General features: G+C 29.4%; 2 protein-coding genes across 2 annotated transcripts in view; one reads left to right on the forward strand and one right to left on the reverse strand.

Moving 5' to 3' along the window:
- The window catches only part of LOC106457471 (programmed cell death protein 2-like), a 27,531-nt gene extending 22,975 nt beyond the window's left edge, over positions 1–4,556 (forward strand). The window contains exon 8 of the mRNA XM_013916890.2: positions 4,243–4,556. The gene's annotated coding sequence lies outside the window, so the exon portion shown is untranslated. The remainder of the gene's footprint in view (positions 1–4,242) is intronic.
- A 2,471-nt stretch (positions 4,557–7,027) lies between these two features.
- The window catches only part of LOC106457464 (Niemann-Pick C1 protein-like), a 61,110-nt gene continuing 46,846 nt past the window's right edge, over positions 7,028–21,291 (reverse strand). The window contains exons 16-26 of the mRNA XM_022383416.1: positions 21,163–21,252; positions 20,352–20,542; positions 18,503–18,624; positions 16,514–16,628; positions 15,729–15,796; positions 14,927–15,074; positions 14,340–14,571; positions 13,762–13,875; positions 13,181–13,340; positions 10,106–10,191; positions 7,028–8,866 (exon numbers count right to left, since the gene is read on the reverse strand). Of these exons, the coding sequence (XP_022239124.1) occupies positions 8,855–8,866; positions 10,106–10,191; positions 13,181–13,340; positions 13,762–13,875; positions 14,340–14,571; positions 14,927–15,074; positions 15,729–15,796; positions 16,514–16,628; positions 18,503–18,624; positions 20,352–20,542; positions 21,163–21,252 (1,338 nt within the window). The 3' untranslated portion in view covers positions 7,028–8,854. The remainder of the gene's footprint in view (positions 8,867–10,105; positions 10,192–13,180; positions 13,341–13,761; positions 13,876–14,339; positions 14,572–14,926; positions 15,075–15,728; positions 15,797–16,513; positions 16,629–18,502; positions 18,625–20,351; positions 20,543–21,162; positions 21,253–21,291) is intronic.

Consider the following 21,291-nt stretch of genomic DNA (forward strand, 5'->3'; position numbering starts at 1 on the left):
CTGACAGTAGTAGTTTACTTATATTGTGTACTTGTATCATATATATATATATATATATATATATATATATTACTTCTCTTAGTAATAACTGTCTATCTTATTAATGTAAAAACTTGTATCATACAACCAAATTGTCTATAATGTTTGTTCTGTTTTCAGTAGCCTAAACTATTGTTATTCTTCTGCAAAGTAACATAATATAATAACTGCAAATTTATTAAAAAAGTAAAATCTGATTCTTATTATGGTTAATATTAGATAGGAGTAAGATGAGAAATACACACATGCACCAAATTAGAAATTATTATCACTTGGTGAATTTCACATCATAAATGTATAATTGTAAAATAAGTATAAAGAAAAATGTATATTGCTAAAAAAAAAGCTATGTAGAGCTTGCTACTGAACTTGAAAAAAGGAACTAAACAAGATAGGGATGGAAGTAGATTTATCACTTGATCAGCTAATGTTCACATAGCAGATTAAGCTGTCTCGACTTTACATGGAGAATAAAATCCCTACCTTCCTGGATACCCCACTTTGTCTGTTGAAAGCTTGGTGTTTGAATAGAATCTCATCTTTCAACATTATACCTTTCCTTTAGTTAACTTTAGAATATTATTTTTATGGCTATTTTACAATAAATTAACCTTTTTATGACTGGTTTTATTTGTTTTGCCAGTGAGGAAGCCTTTAATGTAGGGATTTTATTCTCCATGTAAAATTGAGACAACTTAGTGTGCTATGTGATCATTAGCCAGATCAAGTGGTATGCCCACTTCCTTCCCTATCTTGTTTCATTCCTTTTTGTAAGTTCAGTAGCCAGCCCTACATAGCTTTATTATTTAGCAATAATTTTTTTTCCTAATACTTTTTTGTATAATTTTTTATAAGATTGGTACTTGGTTACAGAGTGTATTCTAAAGCTTTATAAATTTTGCATAGAATAATAATAAAATAGGTAGTCAAAGAAGCTTCACAATAAATCACAACACCATGTTCCTGTTTGAATTTATGGTAAACAAATGATCAGGTTACAGCCATGTGTAACATCTTGAGCTTGAATTACTGATTGACTGAACTAATGAAATTTAAAATTTATGTTTTGTTACCTAACCTAGAATTTTCTAAGTTTTACATAGGAGTACTTTGTTAAAATATCTATATAATAATAATACAGTTGTTCGTTTGTCCGTTATGGAAATGACGTGTGCATGCATGTGTATTTAGATAGTAAGGTGCATGCTCATTATCATGAGAGACAAAAACTGTGTAGTATTATAATAGACTAGCAGAGACTCGCAAGACATTTACACTCAGATTAATGTATTTATTGCAACAATACTTCTTTAAATACAGAATTTCCAGAATAATACAAAAGAATTCTAATTGCAGACACTGAAATCTTGTCATACTGTAATTCTGCTGTCTGTACTTTTTATAATCATGTGCAGTAAGAATTTTACCCAGAAAAACAGTGCAAGCACTTACCTGTGCCAGAGAGCTGGAAAGCTCAACAAAAAAGAGACTATAACTGTTCTGTGAATGAAGGAATAACAAGAAAAAGTAGATGTAAATATTCTTTATTAACCATTTAGTAAAATAACATCAAAAGCTTGAAGTTGTCAAAAAGGTCTATGTTAGGTCCTAGAATACATAATAAATATATTTATAGATAGTATTAAGTACAATATAGTTTAGGCCTAACATTAGTTAAGGTTTTATAAAGTGTGACCTAGATACAAGTGGACTTGCTCATTTGAGTGCCTATAATTACATTTCTTTTGTATTGTTCTACAAATCTTGTATTTAAAGAAATACTGTTGCAATAATTATACTAATTTGACAGCAAACATTTTGTGGATCTCTACTAGTATTTAATATCAAATAAAAAATATACATAAAAAAAAACAAGAAATTTAGCACTTACATCTGATGCTATGGGGCACAGTAGCTCTACTTTTTTCTCATTAAATTAGTTATTAAAATAAAAATTCATATAGCTTTCAAATATGCATTTTAGAATATAGAACATATCCGGTATTAGAGTGGAATGTCACAAAACTACTGTCATTTAACTGGCTTTTCTAGCTAAGCTTAAAACAGTTAAAAACTTTTAGTTGCTCAGAGTTGAACAACAACAATCACAGACAAAGAATCTAAGGTCAACTGTCTGTGTATGCCCACTAAAAGGAAAGGGCTTGTCTGGTGGGTTTGCAAATTTATTGATATCTCAGCAAATTGAGAAGACAGAAGGCTCAAATATTATATTCTGGCCTTTTACTATCTATAGTTTGTGTTTCTAAATGGCTGGACACTCTTAAAGCCCTATTTGGGCAGATAGAAAATCTAAAAAGGAGAATTCAGAGTGGAAACTCGTCAGGACACAAACAAATGAAGATTGAAAATTTATTTAACTATTTCATTTTAAATTAAGAAATTAAAATTTATACAAAACTAATCATAAACTAAATTTTGATGCCAAGTTTATTAACATACATTGATAATAAATTTATTTAATTAAATTTTGAATGTAATCTACAAGTTTGTGAGTGCACTTTGACACACTATTGTACTGAAAGAGTTAATCTTAGAAGTAAGCCTTGTTATTAAACAGTTACAGGCATAGCAGACCAAATATCTGTGTGTCTAAATTCTAAATGCATTTTTTTAATCCTGAGTGTGCCTTGTGCTTGATGACTCTTTTTGGTTACATTTTGAAACGAGTTAGTTGTTGTTGTTTTTAATAAAAAAAAAAACTGAAATGTTTGTTTAATAGTTTCTAGTGGAGTAAAAAATTCCCCATTAAGTTCAGAAATTTAATTTCAGTAGTTTTGCTTTCAACTAAACTGACCTGGTTAAGCAGAAAAACATCGACATTATGCATTTAGGAACAGTCCACATTTTGAAACTATGATTTTCTATAGCTTTTCATTGTCATTTTTGGCACAGTATTCACAATATCTCCCATATTCTAGCACTTTATTAGAGAATGGGAGAACATGTACAGTAATTTTCCAAATATAATAAGCACTCAGTTCTTTATCAATAGAGAGTCAAATTTGCCTTATTGCCATAAATAATATGCACTTACACTTGTAATAAAGCAGTCAAAGTAACCCTTTGATGACTAAAATGTTAGAGTGTCCATATGATCTGTAGTGATTGCTATGTTGCAATTGTGGTTGGCCAATAAGCATTCCCAAAATTTATTTTCAGCCAATGTTCATTAGTCATGCAGTTTTGAATATCAGACATAATGTAGCAGTAACTAGTTTTGTATTTCCAAACATTTCTAAATATACATGTAAATAAACCTTAAAAATCACACAACTTAGCTTCTTGATCAATTAATTTAAACATCATGTTTACATACTGAAAATGAATGAAAATGGGAGACAATTCTCATTTATACCTTAGAAACAGAGAGACTCAATAAGACACCAATCGAAACACAGCATTTCTAGTATGTATGCATTATTTTTCACAATGTGTGTCAGAAAAGATGGTCTAGATTGCTGTAAGAAAATAAATAAATTAGATTTGCTAACATATATGTACCATTACCTCTAGATAAAATTTTACGGGAAAAAATGCATATCATATTGGGAAAATTACAGTAGTATTTTTTTATGACATGATGTGTCTTATTTTACCTGAGATCCCAAAATTGGATGGAGTCAGTCATTTTCATTGTTCCTCAGTCCACTGCATATTTTGTGTCCTGGCATTCAGCTCATTTTCTTTTTGAAGTTCTTTGGTAACATTGCAAACTTTCAAGTTTTTATGACAGTTTGTCAGATTCATTATCAAGTTGGCTAGCATTCTTCCTTCCAGAATGTGGATAATTTACTCTAGCCAGTTTTGTTATTTATTTCTGCTTCTCACTGTTATCTCTTTACACTCGGAGTTTCATTACTTGTGACATTGTACAGACGTGCATTCTACAGTGTAAAATTAAATGTTAATACTGAAAGTTGTAGTGGTGATCTATATATATATATATAGCTGTATTATACATTTACAAAATGATTTTTATTACTTGTATATACGAAATAAAAAAATACCTATATATATATTAGACTGAAAAAATTAAATGCTTACATATTTTTAAGGTCAGTTGTAAAAGTGTTTGGACATAACTGTATATGTATAATAAACATTCTATGCTATTTAGATCTAGTCAGTAATGTTTTACCTTCTTGAAGCATTCACTACAGAATTTTTTATTTTATTTTTAAGACTTTGGATCATTCTTGCCTGAAGAAGTCAAATCCTGCCATGGATCTCCACTGCTGACAGCTCAGGACATGTTTGATATGTAACTAATTACTAAAATTAACATTTCAATGACTATCTAATAATTAAGGCAAGATTTACTACAATTCATTTTGACAGGGAACATTTTACTGGACCCAAGCAGGTCTGCAACAGTTTAGGTTGTACTTTATTCGACAATGGGATGTTTGGAAAAGTTCTTCGGTATTTTGTGCATGATAATTCTTACTTTTTAACTTTAAGTGGATTATTGAACTAATAAATATGGATTAGCATTATTTTAAAATTGTGTTTAATATTCCATAACTGATCTACAGAATGTTAGAAACCACTGTTGAAAACTTATTGCATTACATAGATCATTTACAATGCTTACATGAAATGATAATCATGACCTAAGTATTACATTGAGAATGATTGTAATAATATTGGCACATTTATATCTGTTTCCTATCTCTAATCAAAGTCAAACTTCATTTGACATGCCAGTAGTAGATTCTTACAGACTTACAAGTGTAAGAAGTGTCTTGTACTTTCCCACCAGAAAAATGATTATTGGATGATGTCACTTCTTGAACATTCTTGACTTTGGACCATATAAATATTTCCATCAAAAACTTTGTTTAAGTTTTTAGAACATTTAAGACTTCAATGTTGGTAAAATTTTCTATCCATTAATAAAGAATGATTTTCTCTTTTGATTGTTTTACAGTATTTTAGATTTACCACCTAGGTGAAGCAGACTAGTGGTAAAGATAAAAATTAAGTCCATAGTTCTTTACAACAGTAAATATTTTTATGGGGGAATCCTACTCTTGGACTAGAATAGCTCACAATTTAGCAGGTTAATCAGCTGTCTTCATTCTGGTCTATGACTTCAAAATTAGGGATAGTTAGTGCAACTAGCCCTTGAGTAGCTTAGCACAAAATTCAACAAACAAAATTTTATGTAGGTATAGAGTTAGTACCATGGATGCTGAATTCTAATCATTTGCAATACTGGTACTAGGGTTCTTGCAAGTTTATGAACAGAACTAATAGATGAAACTTATTAGTATAGATACATTTAAACTCTTAAGATTATTTCTTGTTATCGGGCACACAATTGTCCAACTAGATTCCAAACATAAAGAATGAACTGCTACCAAAGTAGAAAGAAATTCACTTGCTTTCTATTCACCTTATCACTGTATAATTTGTTTACAATTTTTGTGAAAAGTCTGTAGACAACTTTATGTTACAAGCCCAAAATTAAGCATATGTAGTCAATTTTAGAAATATTACAAACAGTATAACAAAGGTACTACATGACATGAATCACATTAAATCTACAGTTTTGGAAAATGTTTGAGGGTGGGGCAAAGTATATTACACCTGATCTCTTCTTTTATGATTGGCTTTTGAACAGTGATAAGTCTTTAATTTTACATTATACTTCACCACACCTATAAATGTTTAACATAAACACTTACAAAAATGTCACTCTTTACTTTAAATAACATACTAGCTTATCAAACACTGCAGTTTCAGAAGTTCCTCATAAATAATTGACATGTGTATAAATACATCATTTTGAGGTTTTTATTTCCATCTCAGCATGTTTCTCTTTAATTGCCTTCCTATAGGTATTAAACTTTATACTTTTTTGACGATGTTTACTCTGTTTTTCAAGCTATGAATGTACGCACAATGATGTTCTTTGTCTTGTGTCCCCAGACCCTTTTCTAGCCCACTGCTTCCCTCCACAGCATGCTAAAATCAGTTACATTGAGCCTCCTACGTAAAAGTTTTGATAATATACTGCTGATAGACCCCTAAGGACTCAGTACAGTCTGAAAAATGTCTCTGAACCCCAAACAGAAGACAGGAGCAGTCCTTAGTAAACTATTAAATTCCTTCACTGTAGATTGAAATCATTCAATATCCAAAGTTTTAAAACATCGTAAGTAAATTTAAGTTCAGGGTAAATAAATAATTATAACAGAGAAGTCATTTGTATGAAATTAACATATATAATAATGGAAATAATTATGAAAAAGTAAAACAATACAAATAAAAGATTTATAAACAATTATGGAAACTAGACTGTCAATTATTAATGGTACAAAACTTTACAGAAAATAAAGCAAGCAAGTTCAACAATGCACTAGTATTTTCTATGTGAGATCTAAGCTTTATACAGAGCAGTACACTTTTTTGTATGCTACCATTCAATTTATCAGTATGCATTTTGTGCAGGCTAAGCAATGGCTGTGTGTGTTCATTGATCTCTTTACAACAACATTTACTTTATGCTGGAAGTTGAATTCCTGCCTGTTAAGTCTTGTCCGGAGGAAATGGCATTATGTAAGAGAATTTTTGTGTTCTTGTCAGCAGTCAAGGTGCCATTATTTTGTGTCAATCAAAGACACTGTTCACTGAAATGCAGCCCAAAACTTGCAATGATCCACCAACATTCTTCACTATATAATACCATTCTTTTCATTGCCGTAATATAAACTGATGGATTAATCTATAAAGATCAAACGTCTCCAACTTTGCTCATTCCACCATTTATAGAACTATGCCAATTTCAATATTCTTTTAGCTTGGTTACCTCTTCTCAGAAGCAGTTATATGTCAATCGAGATAATTTTGTGCTGACGTTTGGCTTAATGTTCATAATGTAACAGTTACATCTGTGCTTGATTGATGTCCGATATTTCCTAGTTTAATATTTTTTACCATTGAAAAAAGACAACATCTATAATTTCGAAAAGAACGACTTTTAATTGCTCTTAAAAAATCATAAATACAGAGCAAAAATGATTTTCTTTATATATAAATAATTCTAATTCTCAGGATATACAATGACATACTTAATGGAAATTTATTTCAGACTGACATTTCTGGTCACACTATTGTAGCAGTCAAAGGAGAAACAAAATCTAATAATCTACAGAAGTAAGATATTATGTTTATATATAGTCAAAAAACCTAAATGTTGTTAAGACAATATTTAATAAATGATTTCTATAAATTGCTAGTTTTTTTTTTACTCACAACTATAGTCTTTAGATATTGCAAGGTTTCAATTCCTACTTTTGATGAGCAGTTTTTTTTTTGTTTATTTTACATAGACAAATCTTTGAAAGTCAATCCATATTAGTCAAATCACAGAGTTGAAATGTGTTTTGATCTTCCCATCAAAATCTTGAGTTAAAGTAACTTTGTAACTCATTAAATCATTAACAAAATGAGAGTTATTTTACATTGCAAGCCATGTACATTTGAAATTACTTAGTAAGGAAAAATGTACAATTTCATAAATTCAGAGTATGATTTATTACTAATAATTTCATACATTTTTCATCATGGTTATGATAAAGTGAAATTGAGTGAACTCTTATACACGCACATATGACACAAGATTTGTATAGCAGTTTCAAAATGTTTCCATTGCCAATTTTTCCACCTTAATGCAGATGATTACAAGATATTAGAAAATAACCTAGTTATTGGAATGCCACTCAAGAAAAAAGGGGCTTATATGCACTGAAGCTTAACCACATCTTCAGTGTATGTATTAACCATGAACTCGGTATATGAACATGAGAGTATCACAGAATACATTATTCCTGTTTTCATTTAACATATAACAACAAGTAGATGTACAACAACTGCAGAAATGCATGCACAAAACAATTTTAACTTTAAGAACTAGCAGTTTAAAAGTTAACACAATGCAAATCTTAAATTTCACCTTCTACTACCATGTCTATAGGAAATTAAACTCTCCTTATAACTAACAACTATTTGTATTGTTAATCTACAAGCCGACTTTTAAAATTACAAAATAAAATGCAAAAGGAATAATAAAACACCATGTTTGCCATTCTCACAAATTTTTTATAAAAAAATATATATTTAAGGATCCATGGCCATTTAAAAAGAGAGAGAGAGCTTTCTATAATAGAAATATGAGAAATTTAAGGCAGTAAATGAACAATCATTTGCAAACACTTCATTACTATTACAAAGTAAAAATTAAATAGTAATATCTAGTTGATTAGAACTTTTACTAACTAAGGTATTTTGTTAGAAAAATATACCAAAAAGTTTATTTTACAATTTCAATTACTAAACTTTTATGATGAAACTGTTAAACAGTCTACAAGAAGAACAAATCTAAGCTGTATTCATTGAAGCCCTGGTTGTTGAGTCACCAGAAATTGAGTATGTTAACTATTAATAAAAAACAGAACATTTTACAACACTGAGTTATGTATAAATGCTGATATACTTTTTAAAAAAAGGTATATATATTTTATACAAAGATGCTAAATGTCATAAATCACAGATAAAAATAAAAAAAGTATTAAATAAACATTAGTTTTCTCTTAACATAGTTAAATGTGTTTTTTAATAGTATATCTAAAATATTTGTAAGGGAAACTACATTCTTCTTCAGAATATATTGTATAAATCACAACACCTGAACAGCTACCCAGTTTCATGCAGTATGTTGATTTGTCTTTATTGTTGTTATCAAACAGATGATAACCCACTTTCTAATCCGAAGCTGCTTTTTGTTTTTTCACATATTAACCTAGAATAGAAAATATAAATAATTAATTTTTATCACAAAAGATTTCAATATAAAAAAAGCACATGCGTGTGTGTTTTTTCAATGTATTACTATGTAATGTTCTATAAATGACACCTGCCTGGGTGATACTCTCAATGTTTTTGGAATATTTCATTCATCTGAACAAAAATAAGTAGTCTGACAGAAAAAAAAGGCAAACCTTGTACACACATACAAAACAAAAGAAATCAAGTTTTACAAGCAAATCTAAATAATTGTTCTTAAATATATTTAGCATGATTTGCAGACTTATTTATGTTAAGGACATCTATCAATTCTTTGTAAGGAAGAACAAAAAATTATTTTAAATATTCTTAATTTTTTACACCTTTTGTAATCCTTCGCTGTGTGGTTTGCAGAATACTAAAAATAATAAAACAGACTAGCAGGTTTAAGTTTTTTCAGTGCATTACTATGTAATGTTCTCAAAATGACATGTACACCTGCCTTAGGGGATATTTGCAATGTTTCTAGAATATTTCATTCATTTATGAAGATCTAACAGAAAAAAGGCAAAGTTCGATTTTGACAAAGCTATGTTTTTGAAATCCAATACTAAGTAAATGTTGAAATTCACATTTTTGTAAAAGCCAATACTGATCTAATTAGTAAGATTATGTTAACAAGCTTAAAGCTACCTCAAAGTTTTGGGTAGTATGGTGTTAAAGCCTCAGTATGACATACGAAAAATTATGTATCTTGCTTTAAAATTGAATTATGATTGCATTATTATACAATTTTTAAATTTTTTATTAACATCATTTTGTAAAATTAAGACTTTTTCATTAAGTCACATTCCAGTTTTAATACCACACTTTCCATTAATAGTAAACATGTTGATATATTTCTTAAATTAGCTAATATAATCTTATATTAAAGGTAAGTTACTGCATTTTACAAAAAAAAATAAAATCACAAATAATTTGATATCAAATTTCAACTAAAGAAATTTCAAACTGACCATTGTTATTGTGATGCATTCAGAAATGAATGAGATATTCCAAAAACGTTACAAGTAATTCTCAGGATGAGTGTATTTTTACACCTTAAGTTGATGTACTAAAGATCTTTCTAGTGATCTTAAAACCATTTTTTTTTTTTTTCATTTTTAATTAGATATTATCTTGCATCTGAAAATAGTAGTAGTAGTCAGTATTTACACAAAACCTATAAACTACTGTGTTACAAGTTCATACTTACACTTTCAGTATGGGTAATTTTGCCTTGAGAGTTTTTGTCTTGTAGATGAATGTGGTCATATAGTTTTTGTCTATTGACTGGAGGTCCTGAAACAAGAACCGTTCATATTGTCATCAATTTATAAAAATATTTATACTGTAATAAATATATGTTATATTTTTTCATACTTAACATCACAGTCTACAGTACTTATTCGAATGTTTTTAAATACAAAAAAGTAGAACATAACCAACATACATAATAACCATAAAAAAATAAGCTGCCCAAACTATGGTAACTTGATTATTATTTATATTCGTTAACCCCTTAATTAAGATACAGGCATGCTTGACATGTTCTCTATTCCCAATAACTATTTTATGGGCACATTTTAATAAAATGTTTCTGTAGGGCCTTTCTTTAAATATCCTCAAGGTTCCTGGGAACACAAACTGCATGTTGGAAATAAAACAACCTTTACACTTCAGGTAATAACATTTTATTTCCGCCAATATTTTGCCATTGCAGCTTCATCAGGGTTAGTAGTATAAGAACCAAGATCCTTCAGTACATACTACAAATTCTATTTAAAAAAACCTATATATATTATTTTGAATTTGGGACACAATAATGGCCAAGGCCCAATATTTTATCCTCATAACTACTAAATATGAAAATGCTGCAATCCCTTTTAATTGTTTGTAACCACTATACCTTACACAAAATAATGTTGCACCCTCTAATGGGTAATAGGTACTTTATTTTGAAACAAATGTAGCCTTCTAGTGTAATGGCTTATTTAATTATTGTATCTTGAACTTTACATTATTGAATTTTTAATTCCAAAATTCTGAGTTAATAATAATAATATTATACCTTAAAACTGAAGTTGTAGAATCCTCTAGTGGCTAAGGTACTAGTCTTGCAAGTTTGATTAGGTAAAAAGCTACAGAAAAAGTTATATGTATCTATGCTGTGACTGTACCAAGGATTGAACCCTAAATTATGGCATAAGCCTTAAAGCTTACTGCTGGGTAGCCACAGGGGCTGAAAATGTGGTAGCTTTAACATAAAGTAATATATGTTGAATCCATGTTGTCCCAGTACACTACATTGTAAACCTAGCAATTTTTGTTTGATTAAATCTCAGAAAAAAGCAGCTATAAATACTGGCTTAGCTCTTTCAGCATGGGCTTGGTCCCATGGACTGACCTCATAACCATTTTGTGCTTTTTATAGTTTTCATCTTATAACTTTTAAATTAGTAAGCATATCTTCACAAAATTTTGCAAATTATCGGTAAACATTACAAGGCTTTCATATGCAAATATCCAATTTTTTTTAGTAAGTTTTAAGATTTTTTTAATTAATGGTTTTTGCATGCCCTTTTTTGTTTTTGAATGTTAACTACCCAACATGCAAAGTAATTTTGATTTTAAGATTAAAGATAATTTTATGCAACAGAAAATTTTAAAATTTCACATGCAAAATCTTTATAATTTTCAGATAATTATCAAACATTTTTTGAGAAAAAAAAACGATATTTTAGCTGTTATTTTCACTATCAAATCTCTGTATGGGTTCGTTGGCTTGAATGACCTTATAACCACCATAAAAATTAGGAAGTGAATATAAATTATGCTTTTTTTTGTTCTAGAATGACTACAAATTATAACAAAAATACAAATGTATAGTCTAAATAGCATAAATCTCATAACATCGTACATTTATATATATTTATTATTTTTATTATATTGACCATGCCTGGTTAACATTACACAAGTTGCAATGATGTGGTGCAGATGCACTCATGTTACTGTATCCAAGAATATAAAACTGGCCTTTACAAAGTGACCTGTCTTGGCTATGTTTTAGTGGACCAGTATTTTGTAAAATACAGTCACATTTCAGTTATAATACATTATATATGTATATCCATTACTACTATTTACAAATAAGTTCTTAAACTTATTTTTCTTAAATAAAGAAGTATAGCAAACAATTATATCTTCTAGTTACAAACTTTGTACTCATTTGCTGCTTGTCGTTGGTTGCTAAGCCTTATCAATTTCACACACTGAGGATGTGAAATGAAATAATTTTATATACACATTTTGAAATAACCAAAAAATCATAAGTTACTATATCAATGCCATAGAATTCTAATATAATTTATGAAGCTCAGTAACTAAGCTGTACTTAGGTCTAAAAAAAAGAAAGAAATATGAGCTCACTAAAGTCTTATCTTATCGCTTGGAATCTACCATGAAAAAAAAAAAGTGTTTGCCACGCGAATACTTCAAAAAGGCCGAGAAATCCACTAGGGGAACATTCTGAGGTTTCTATTGGTTATTCACACATTACAGACAGAAGTAGGTGTACGTAAGCATTTCCAAAAAATGTAAAGAGGTGGGCAGGGCCACTGTGTTTGATTCAGTAAAAATTACAATATCTCGACAAATAAAAAAGATAAAAGGTTCTTCTTTTATAGTCTAGCTTGTCAATATTGGTAATTTTGTACGAAACTATAGATTTGTATTTGGATATCACAAACATCTAATTTAAACCAATTCTACATTCAACATACCAAGTGACACATAAAAATCTATATTTAGGTGGTTTTCTTAAATATTTACTTTTAAATTAAGAAATTAACTAATATATAATACTAAAATTTGAATTATAATCTACAATTTGATACCAAACTTACTGGCATAAATTCATAAAATAGTAGTACAATAAGATTTTGAATGAGTGTCAACAAACGTGATGACATGGCCTTTGACCCAGGTTGATAGGGTTAATGTACCTTGTGTTTATAAAGTTAAATTGGATTATATTTTCTACCTAATTAAGAATGATGAGAGCCAATACTGCTTGTAACTGCAGTTGGTCATGGTGTGATTTTGTTAATCATATGTGAATTATTGTTTTCATATTGCTGTAAAATCAAATTTGGTTTTATAATAAAGAAAATAATACTAGTTCACATTTTGTTTACAAAATTGAAGAAGTTGTTAACATCTAAAAAAAAAAGTAACAAAAAATCCACAAATGAGACAGACATTCTATGAGACCAAATAACAATAAACTTACCAATTACACTTAGGAACACTGGTAAAAAAATTAGGCTGTGAAGTGTTCCAAATGCAATGATACCCACATACATTCTAAAATAGAACACTTGAAAGATTTGAGACTTTGCAAAGGCTAGAACCAGGATCCCACAGTCAGTGAGGGTAATACCTGATAAGATCTGAAACCAAAATAAACATAAAATACATAAAAAGTCCAAAAATACTTTACATTTTAACATTACCTTAGAAATTTGTTTTAATTATTTGACAAATTACCAGCTACTACACTTACATTGACAACAAAAAGTTCTGGTGTGATATTATGCTATTAAAAAAAAAAAGATTAATTTTCTTATGGTAACTGGGGCTACTATAAATTAAAAAAATTTAAACTTACTCATATCTAGAATTTCATCCAATATCATGTGATGAAAATTTTTAATGTTTGCGAGAAATCAAAATCATAAAACCACTTCAAAATGGAAACATTGAAGAAATAACAACCAAGTATCACTAACATCACTGAAATGGTGTTAGAACACAGTTAAAGGACAATAACCATTAAGTCTTATATTTAGGTTTATCAGAATTACTACTCACAGAACTTCCAATGCGTTCCAATGCATCTTGTGCTCTTTTGGTACGGGTACGAGCAGGACTAATTGCAAACAGTCTGGTTAGGTGAGAACAGAATTCCACAGAAATACCAACTGCCTGCAAAAAGAAAACAGGTTTACTCATACAGACTTCAATACATCTTATTTATTTTTACCTCACAAATTACATTGTTTCTTGTTTTTTTTTTATATTTACAACAAAATTTTAATTTAATTAACATTCTCTAACAATGAAGGTTCTTTTGCACTAAACAGCTATTAATTAATACAGCACCAATTTTTAGCGAGCACACAAATTCCTAGGATATGTACATGTCAGTTCCAACAAATTTTTTTAAATATAATAATTAAGCTAATTTCATTATCTGATCAGGAAAATGGCACAACAATAAGCTTATTGCAAATAAATTGTAAAAATAAGGTCTGTTTAAATGAAATATAGCCTTGAATTTTGCCATGAAGTAATGCATCACATTATTTGTTGACTAAAGATGCAAAGAAAGAAATTACAAACTACAACCAAAGTGACTAAAGACAGTGTGTAAAATGAAAATCACTAACCACAACCAAGTTGACTAATGACACAGCATTAAGTGAGATGTTCCACCAGTACATCAACCCCATCAGATTGATGATAATCATCACAATGGTAATCACAATGATAGCAGCTGAAAAAAAATCCAGTCCCAGTAACAGAAAAGTAACAATAAATATGGCAGCCAATGAGAAGCCCAAGCTCTTCAGTGTGTCAGGCCACATGGTAAGATATTGTTCATAAAACACATGAACAATGCTGAAAGATGAGACATTTTATGTAAACTCTAAAACGAATAATGCCTGGGAGGATGCATGTAAAAAGCAGTTGCTAATATTACAAAAATATATATACCTCTAATATACAGAAAAACACTGATAAATCTTATTTAATTATGAAATTATATGCTATTTCTTTACTTAAGGACAACACATTATTAGAGATCAAATGTTATCATAATAGTTATTACTAAAAATGTAGTGGAACTAAAAAAAATTCTCATTCTAACATTTTAAATTCTATACTCAATTTATTACCAAGCGTAATTGGATTTATACTTATTTTTTCTTTGTATATTTAAACCATTGGCTAAAATCCAGAAAAAAAGATTTACCTATAAGGAAACACACGAAGATCTGATTCAGTGGAATCAGTTCTGATCTGTTCAGTCAGTTTCTCTGATATATAACGTGACAACTCCAGAGCTTTGTAAAAGTCCTTGGAAGTTTTGAGGATAGTATGATAGGTCATATAGTGGGTAGCTTAAGAAAGAATTTGGTAATTATTTGAAGAAAAAAAAATAAACAGTCACTTTATCAACATATAGCTCAAATGATTATTTAAAAAAATTTAGTGAGTTAATACAGATATCAGATATCGTGAGAGTTGGTAACGTACCCATAAAAGATTATGAAAACAATTATAGATCATGAATATAGTGTCAAAAGGAATACTTCTTACTTTTAAAATATTACATCCAAAGTAGTATGTATGATTTTAATAGCAAATGCCTCCTGAATAAATAGGGCTCATCCAACTACTACTTTCATCATTTAAACTAAGACACTACTACTTATTTTTAGAAGAACCTGAAACTGATCTTATGTCACATTCTTCACATGTAAAATTGATTATGAGAATTTGACTACTTGTGTATTACATTCTGATCAAACATAAAAGAGTACTGGTTGTAATTTTAGTATTTCAGCACAAAGCAATTTATTTTACGTTTCTGAAAACATAACTTTCAAAAAAAGAATAGTATTAGAAGGGACCTTTTTGTTTTTGGTAGGTCTTTATTTGGTTCAATATGCATAGAGTAAAACCTTTTACCACACTTCTATGGGAACAATCAGGATATTGTACAAAACGTTTTATATTTTCCAAGTATAATAAACACAGTTAAACTTCCTTACCTCCCACCCTGACTGAGTTATTACTGTCAGAAATCAACTGTACAGCTGAGCTGAACTGGGCCTTGCCTCTGAAGTAGTATAAGAAAAACAATATCTTTAATCAATTTTCTATAGTCCACAAGAAACACGTCATTATTAAATATACTACACTACATTCAACTAGATGTTGTAATAACTGTTTTTAAGGCTGACATATATTATGTCATGTTTCACACTAGAGCAATACAAAATATATTTGGTTACAAAACTGAACTGGTAATAATAACCATTTCATTATAAATTTCAATTTTGTTAAAATACATAATGCCAAAAATTCTACCATCTATCAAGACATTTCAGAAAGTTTTGAACGACCAAAAATCAAAGTTGGAAGGAAAACACATTGAAAACATGAAAAAAAAAGAATGTTGTTAGTCACTACACAGATCAAAGTGTTTTGTATAGTTCTGTTTTTCCTATATTATTTTCAAACAACATTATTAGATAAAACATATAAAAATTATAAAGCTGATTATGGAAATGAAACACCTAACAAAAAGAAAAGAAAAATATGTTTACTAATTTTTGGCTTTTATCTATTTGTCTCTATTACAGTTAAGTGTTGTCAACTACCAGAAAACTTCCTATTCTTCTACAAGTGTCTCCTGAAGAGTTTTTATTGGCGATTCTTTTTCTAGCAGCATGTGAACTTGAAAGTAAAACAACGTATCATTTATGTTATTAGCATTTGGTAATGATTATCACTATCATTATATCAAACAAACCAATTAGAAACTGTCACTTACGCTTTAGCACAATACTCATTAGGTAGATCTTGTAAAAAGTATTCCAGATAATGGTTGAATTCTGAGCCAACTGAACGCATTTGAAGCTTAGCACAACTTTCACACTCTAAATCATCTGTAACAGAAAATCCTACATGAAATGTTATGATCTGTATCTCTGCTAAACTTAGTTAGTAGGTGCATACATAAACAAAAACCATTGATGTAATGAAACTCAGTTTAGTTAATTCAAACAGCCTAAGAACTAATAACACATATAGTGAATACTGATGCCATATTGTGATCTACTTTTCTTCTGATATGAACATACAATTTATAATTAATGTGAAACACAGTAAGGAATACTAGTGACCAGAGAATACAACATACACAACCCAAAAACTGATACTTTTGCTTCATAAAATTACATAGAAAACAAAAGTTAATTTAAACTCCTTTTATTATAAAATTCTTGCATCCTAACTGTCACATATATCAATTTCTACTAAATTTTTGTGATAATGACAGATATATGTTTTAAAATACATCTGGAAAAACAAAAGATTACCCTATGAAACTAATATTGTAATACACAAGTGTTTGAGGCTTAATAAATGCTGCTAAGTTTGATTTCAAGAATATTTTACAGATAATATCAAATACATTAAAGAAAGGCTTATTACAGCATATCAAATGAAAGTTCACAGAAGACATTAAGGCACTTTCACTCACTACCTTGTACAGTATAAGGACAGAATGTTAATAAAATACAATTTGACATGTTAACTAACCATTGTTTACTACCTCAGTAGTTAATTTAGAGCATTCAACATAAGAAGTAAATGTTACAAATAAAAATATTGATAAGTTCATTTACCACAGTTTGCTGCATAAGAACTAAGAATCTGTACAAGATATTGTAGCACATCCCTTCACCATTGTTAGCTGCATAAGAACTGAGTTTGTAAAAAATATTCTTATACATTCCTTCACCATTGTTAGCTGCGAGTACATACATTTACAATGTTCGGAGCATTGGAAGGGCAAAGTTTAAAAAATAAATTTTAACTGTGACAGATTTAATGCCAGTGTTTGTTTAGGTTAAATCTATATTTAGAAACTTACATAACCTATGCTGTGGTTATATTAAATCTATTAATCAAATTTCATGTTTATTCCATAAGAATGTATGAATCCTTGATATCTTTATGTTTACAAACATATTTTAATTGTTTTATGGTCCAGAAGATAATAACCAGAAAAGAAGTGTCAGATTAAATGAATTAAAATAGTTTTATTAAATAGAAATTATCCAGAGGGCCTATTTGACAATGGCATTTTTGTGCCAAATTATGGTGTAGGGTAGATAATAGCCAGTCAGAAGTGTTATCAATCACTACTGCATTTACTACATTGTTGCATGATAATATTAAAGAATAGAAGACTTTGAATGCCTGATATGCCTCTAGAATTATAAGATGAGCCAGGTGTTCTACCAGAATCACATGATACTCAAATTTAGCTTCATAGTGTTATCACATTTATCAACGTCGGAAGCTATACCTTTGACTGATATAACACACATCAATCAGGTACCTTGAATGCATAACCAGGAACGTTCACAGGTTTCGAATACTGCAGGCCATTCAACTTCAGAGGACTTAAACATTTGAGCTTTCTACAGAAACATTTTAGGACCTTGGATATCGCTATCTACAATCACTTGGAATTGATCTGATCATCGTGGATATTCAATAATATATTGAGGAATTTCTAGGTCAGATAAAGGACTCAATATTATTTGTGAGTTTCAAGACGTTTATGTGAATCATAACATGTAATAACCTTTGTTGTTTCTTGTGCATATATTAAAAAACATTCGAAATACAAAAACGGTGTACATCAAGCTTGTTGGCAAATACATATACTTGCCACATATCAATATTCTCACCATTGTTTGCTGCATAACAAGTGAGAGCTTGCAAAATACATTCTGACAGATTCACTCACCATTGTTTGCAGCATAGGAAGGACAGAAAGTTTTATTATGTTGTTCAAAGCAACACTGTCGACTCTTCATGTAGTCCAAGTAATCATCCAACCAACTCGCCGGTTGTGCTGCTATGTAAGTCCTAAATGTAAAAATTTCATTGAATATTACAAAATAAATGGGAATTTTGCTTTGCTACTGAAAACACCATAATTAAAATATATGTTTTAACCAGTAATTATGCAAGACTTAATGTATTAGAAAGATCTGGTAAAGATTCATTAAAAAATACCATTTTTTTTACATGACCTGGTTATTATGTATTTACAGATACTAAATATTGAATGTTAAGTTACTGATTACCACACTGTATTTCCTTAACAGATAAAATATCAGCAAACTGCAGAATTAGACCTGGACAACAACTGTTCTATTACACCCAAAATTCAGTAAAAAAGGAACTGTTTTGAAATGCATTTTAATTGTTTTGTGTATCAATTAAAAACCATATAGAATATATATATATATTTCAAAGACTTTATGCAACTTTGTTTTTGCAAATTTTGTATATAAAGTGTGAAAAAATGTTCAGATTAAGCTATTTTTGCTAGTTTTTAATACATTAACTGAAAGTGTGCATTGACTTTCTTTGTAAAATTAAAAAGACTCATAAGAATATTTTTTATTTACCATAAAATAACATAAAATTTTAAAAGCATCAGTATTCAATTAACTTTGTATCTTGTACGTGCCCAAAGACAAGCAAGGACTGGCCTAACTTAGACATCGGGAGAAATCCCAGTGGGCCCCCTTGAAAAAGTATGTTGTTTTGTTATTTTTATGACAAACTTGTGAGCATCTTCAAGTTTTTTCTGGTAAAATTTTAGAATCCAGTCCACCCCTGCCCAAAGATATGAATTTTAGAGGCTTCTCTAATTCAACTATAAAATGGGTAACAATTCTGAGTTTCATCACTTTATTAGAAAAAATACAATTCAAATAATAAGAAATATAAAGAGTACATTTACAGTCCATTTGGCTACTTATCTTTCACTCATATTGTCATATTACACTTAATTAGAAGGAAACTCGAAAATCTGAGACCCTCTCCCCTCTGAAAGAACCTGAATGATGCATTTTCAATTCAACCTCTGCATTCTGAATTCAACCACTCTCAAAACTGTACATACTTTGCTTTTACTACTATAAGTATATATAAGCTACATATGTACATTTGATCTTGCTGATTTCTTGCTTTGTTTTTACCCTCACAATATGCCAATAATGTGTCTTCATACAGAAGAAACATATTTTGTTACTACAGGAAGTACTGATACAAATATTAAAGTATTTTCATTATTAAACATTGAACAGGTTATAAATATCCAATATATAAAGCATCAAATGAGATGAACTAAAAATTCATGTAAGAAATTTTAGACATTGTGCAACAAATTGTAAAAAAAAATAAAAAACTTTAAGTTAAATGTCATTCTTGGTTGAATCAAGAAAGCCTCGCTGGATCTGCTTATGCAGAAGTTTAAAAGTTTGACAAAAATAATTTTATTTTCCTTTTTGAAAATTATGTAAAAAGAGTAAACTGAGTTAATTTTCCCACTGAATAATTACCTTTAAAAATGTGGTGTAACCATTAACCATATCATAATGACTATGTTGAAACACGTCAAATATTGTAAACTTTCATATAACGGGTACCAATGAAACACAAATGGAAAAATCCGCATAAAATGTGAGGAGTCACAGCATTGATAATGAAACATATATGTATTTTTCACGTATCAGTTAACATGGCATTTCTAATATAAAGTGTAAACATTTTGAAATTCCACAGTTATAATGACAACATACTTTTCACTGATGTCTGCTGCCCCCTTAATTTGTAGAAACAAGCTGTCATTCCTGCAGGATGGCAGTGCACAGAGTCTGTTCTGGTGTTCAATATCCGAGTAATTATACCCATCTGTGATAACAAAGTAAACAGGAGGTCCCACTGACAGGTACTGATAAAGGTACTTGAAATAATCTAACATGTAGGAATCCTAGGTGAGGACAAGGATGAAATGTAATTATTATCTACCTGTATCCAAGAAATGTTAATTCTAATAAGACTGGCACTTAGCAATATTTAAAATAAGCCACTTTTTTTTTTCCAAGTTCACAGTTTATGAACGTTTCCATCCGTTTTTATATAGTCTATGATAAAAAATCCTAGAAGTAATGCTGTGTAAAATCTCAGCATTCTGTATCAAACCACTGAGTGTCAAATATTAAAAAAAGTATCACAGACACTACTTTTTTCAACACCTAACTGATTTTACTGAATGATTTTTATCACTAAATGACAGAAAATTCAAGTCATTAGAAAATAAAAATACTAGTAAATGTAACATCTCTTGCTTCTCATATTCAAGAGCTTCTTTTAAGTTTTAAAAGCAAGTAAAAACAACAATATCTAGCACTGGATACAAAGACCCCCATGACCAAAACTTGTAAATCAGTTACACAGTAATTACCCATGAAATGACATGAAGTTATTGATTTCTTTGTAGCTTCAATATTTTACTCACTAAATATTATTGACATTCTAGCATGACTTTTGTTTTCCATATCGTCTATTTTACAAATAATTATAGTGTAACAAAGAAAGTTAAGTCCCTACCTCTGGCATTGAAAGATCCTGGTCAAATCCAATATCAATCTTGTCTATCACTGCCATAGAAGAACAGAACCAGGCCAAGAAAGCCAACAGCTGGCATAAAAAAAAATATATATATATATATATATATAT

This window comes from Limulus polyphemus, unplaced genomic scaffold (genome assembly GCF_000517525.1).
Source record: "Limulus polyphemus unplaced genomic scaffold, Limulus_polyphemus-2.1.2 Scaffold335, whole genome shotgun sequence".
In the NCBI taxonomy this organism is placed as follows: Eukaryota; Metazoa; Arthropoda; class Merostomata; order Xiphosura; family Limulidae; genus Limulus; species Limulus polyphemus.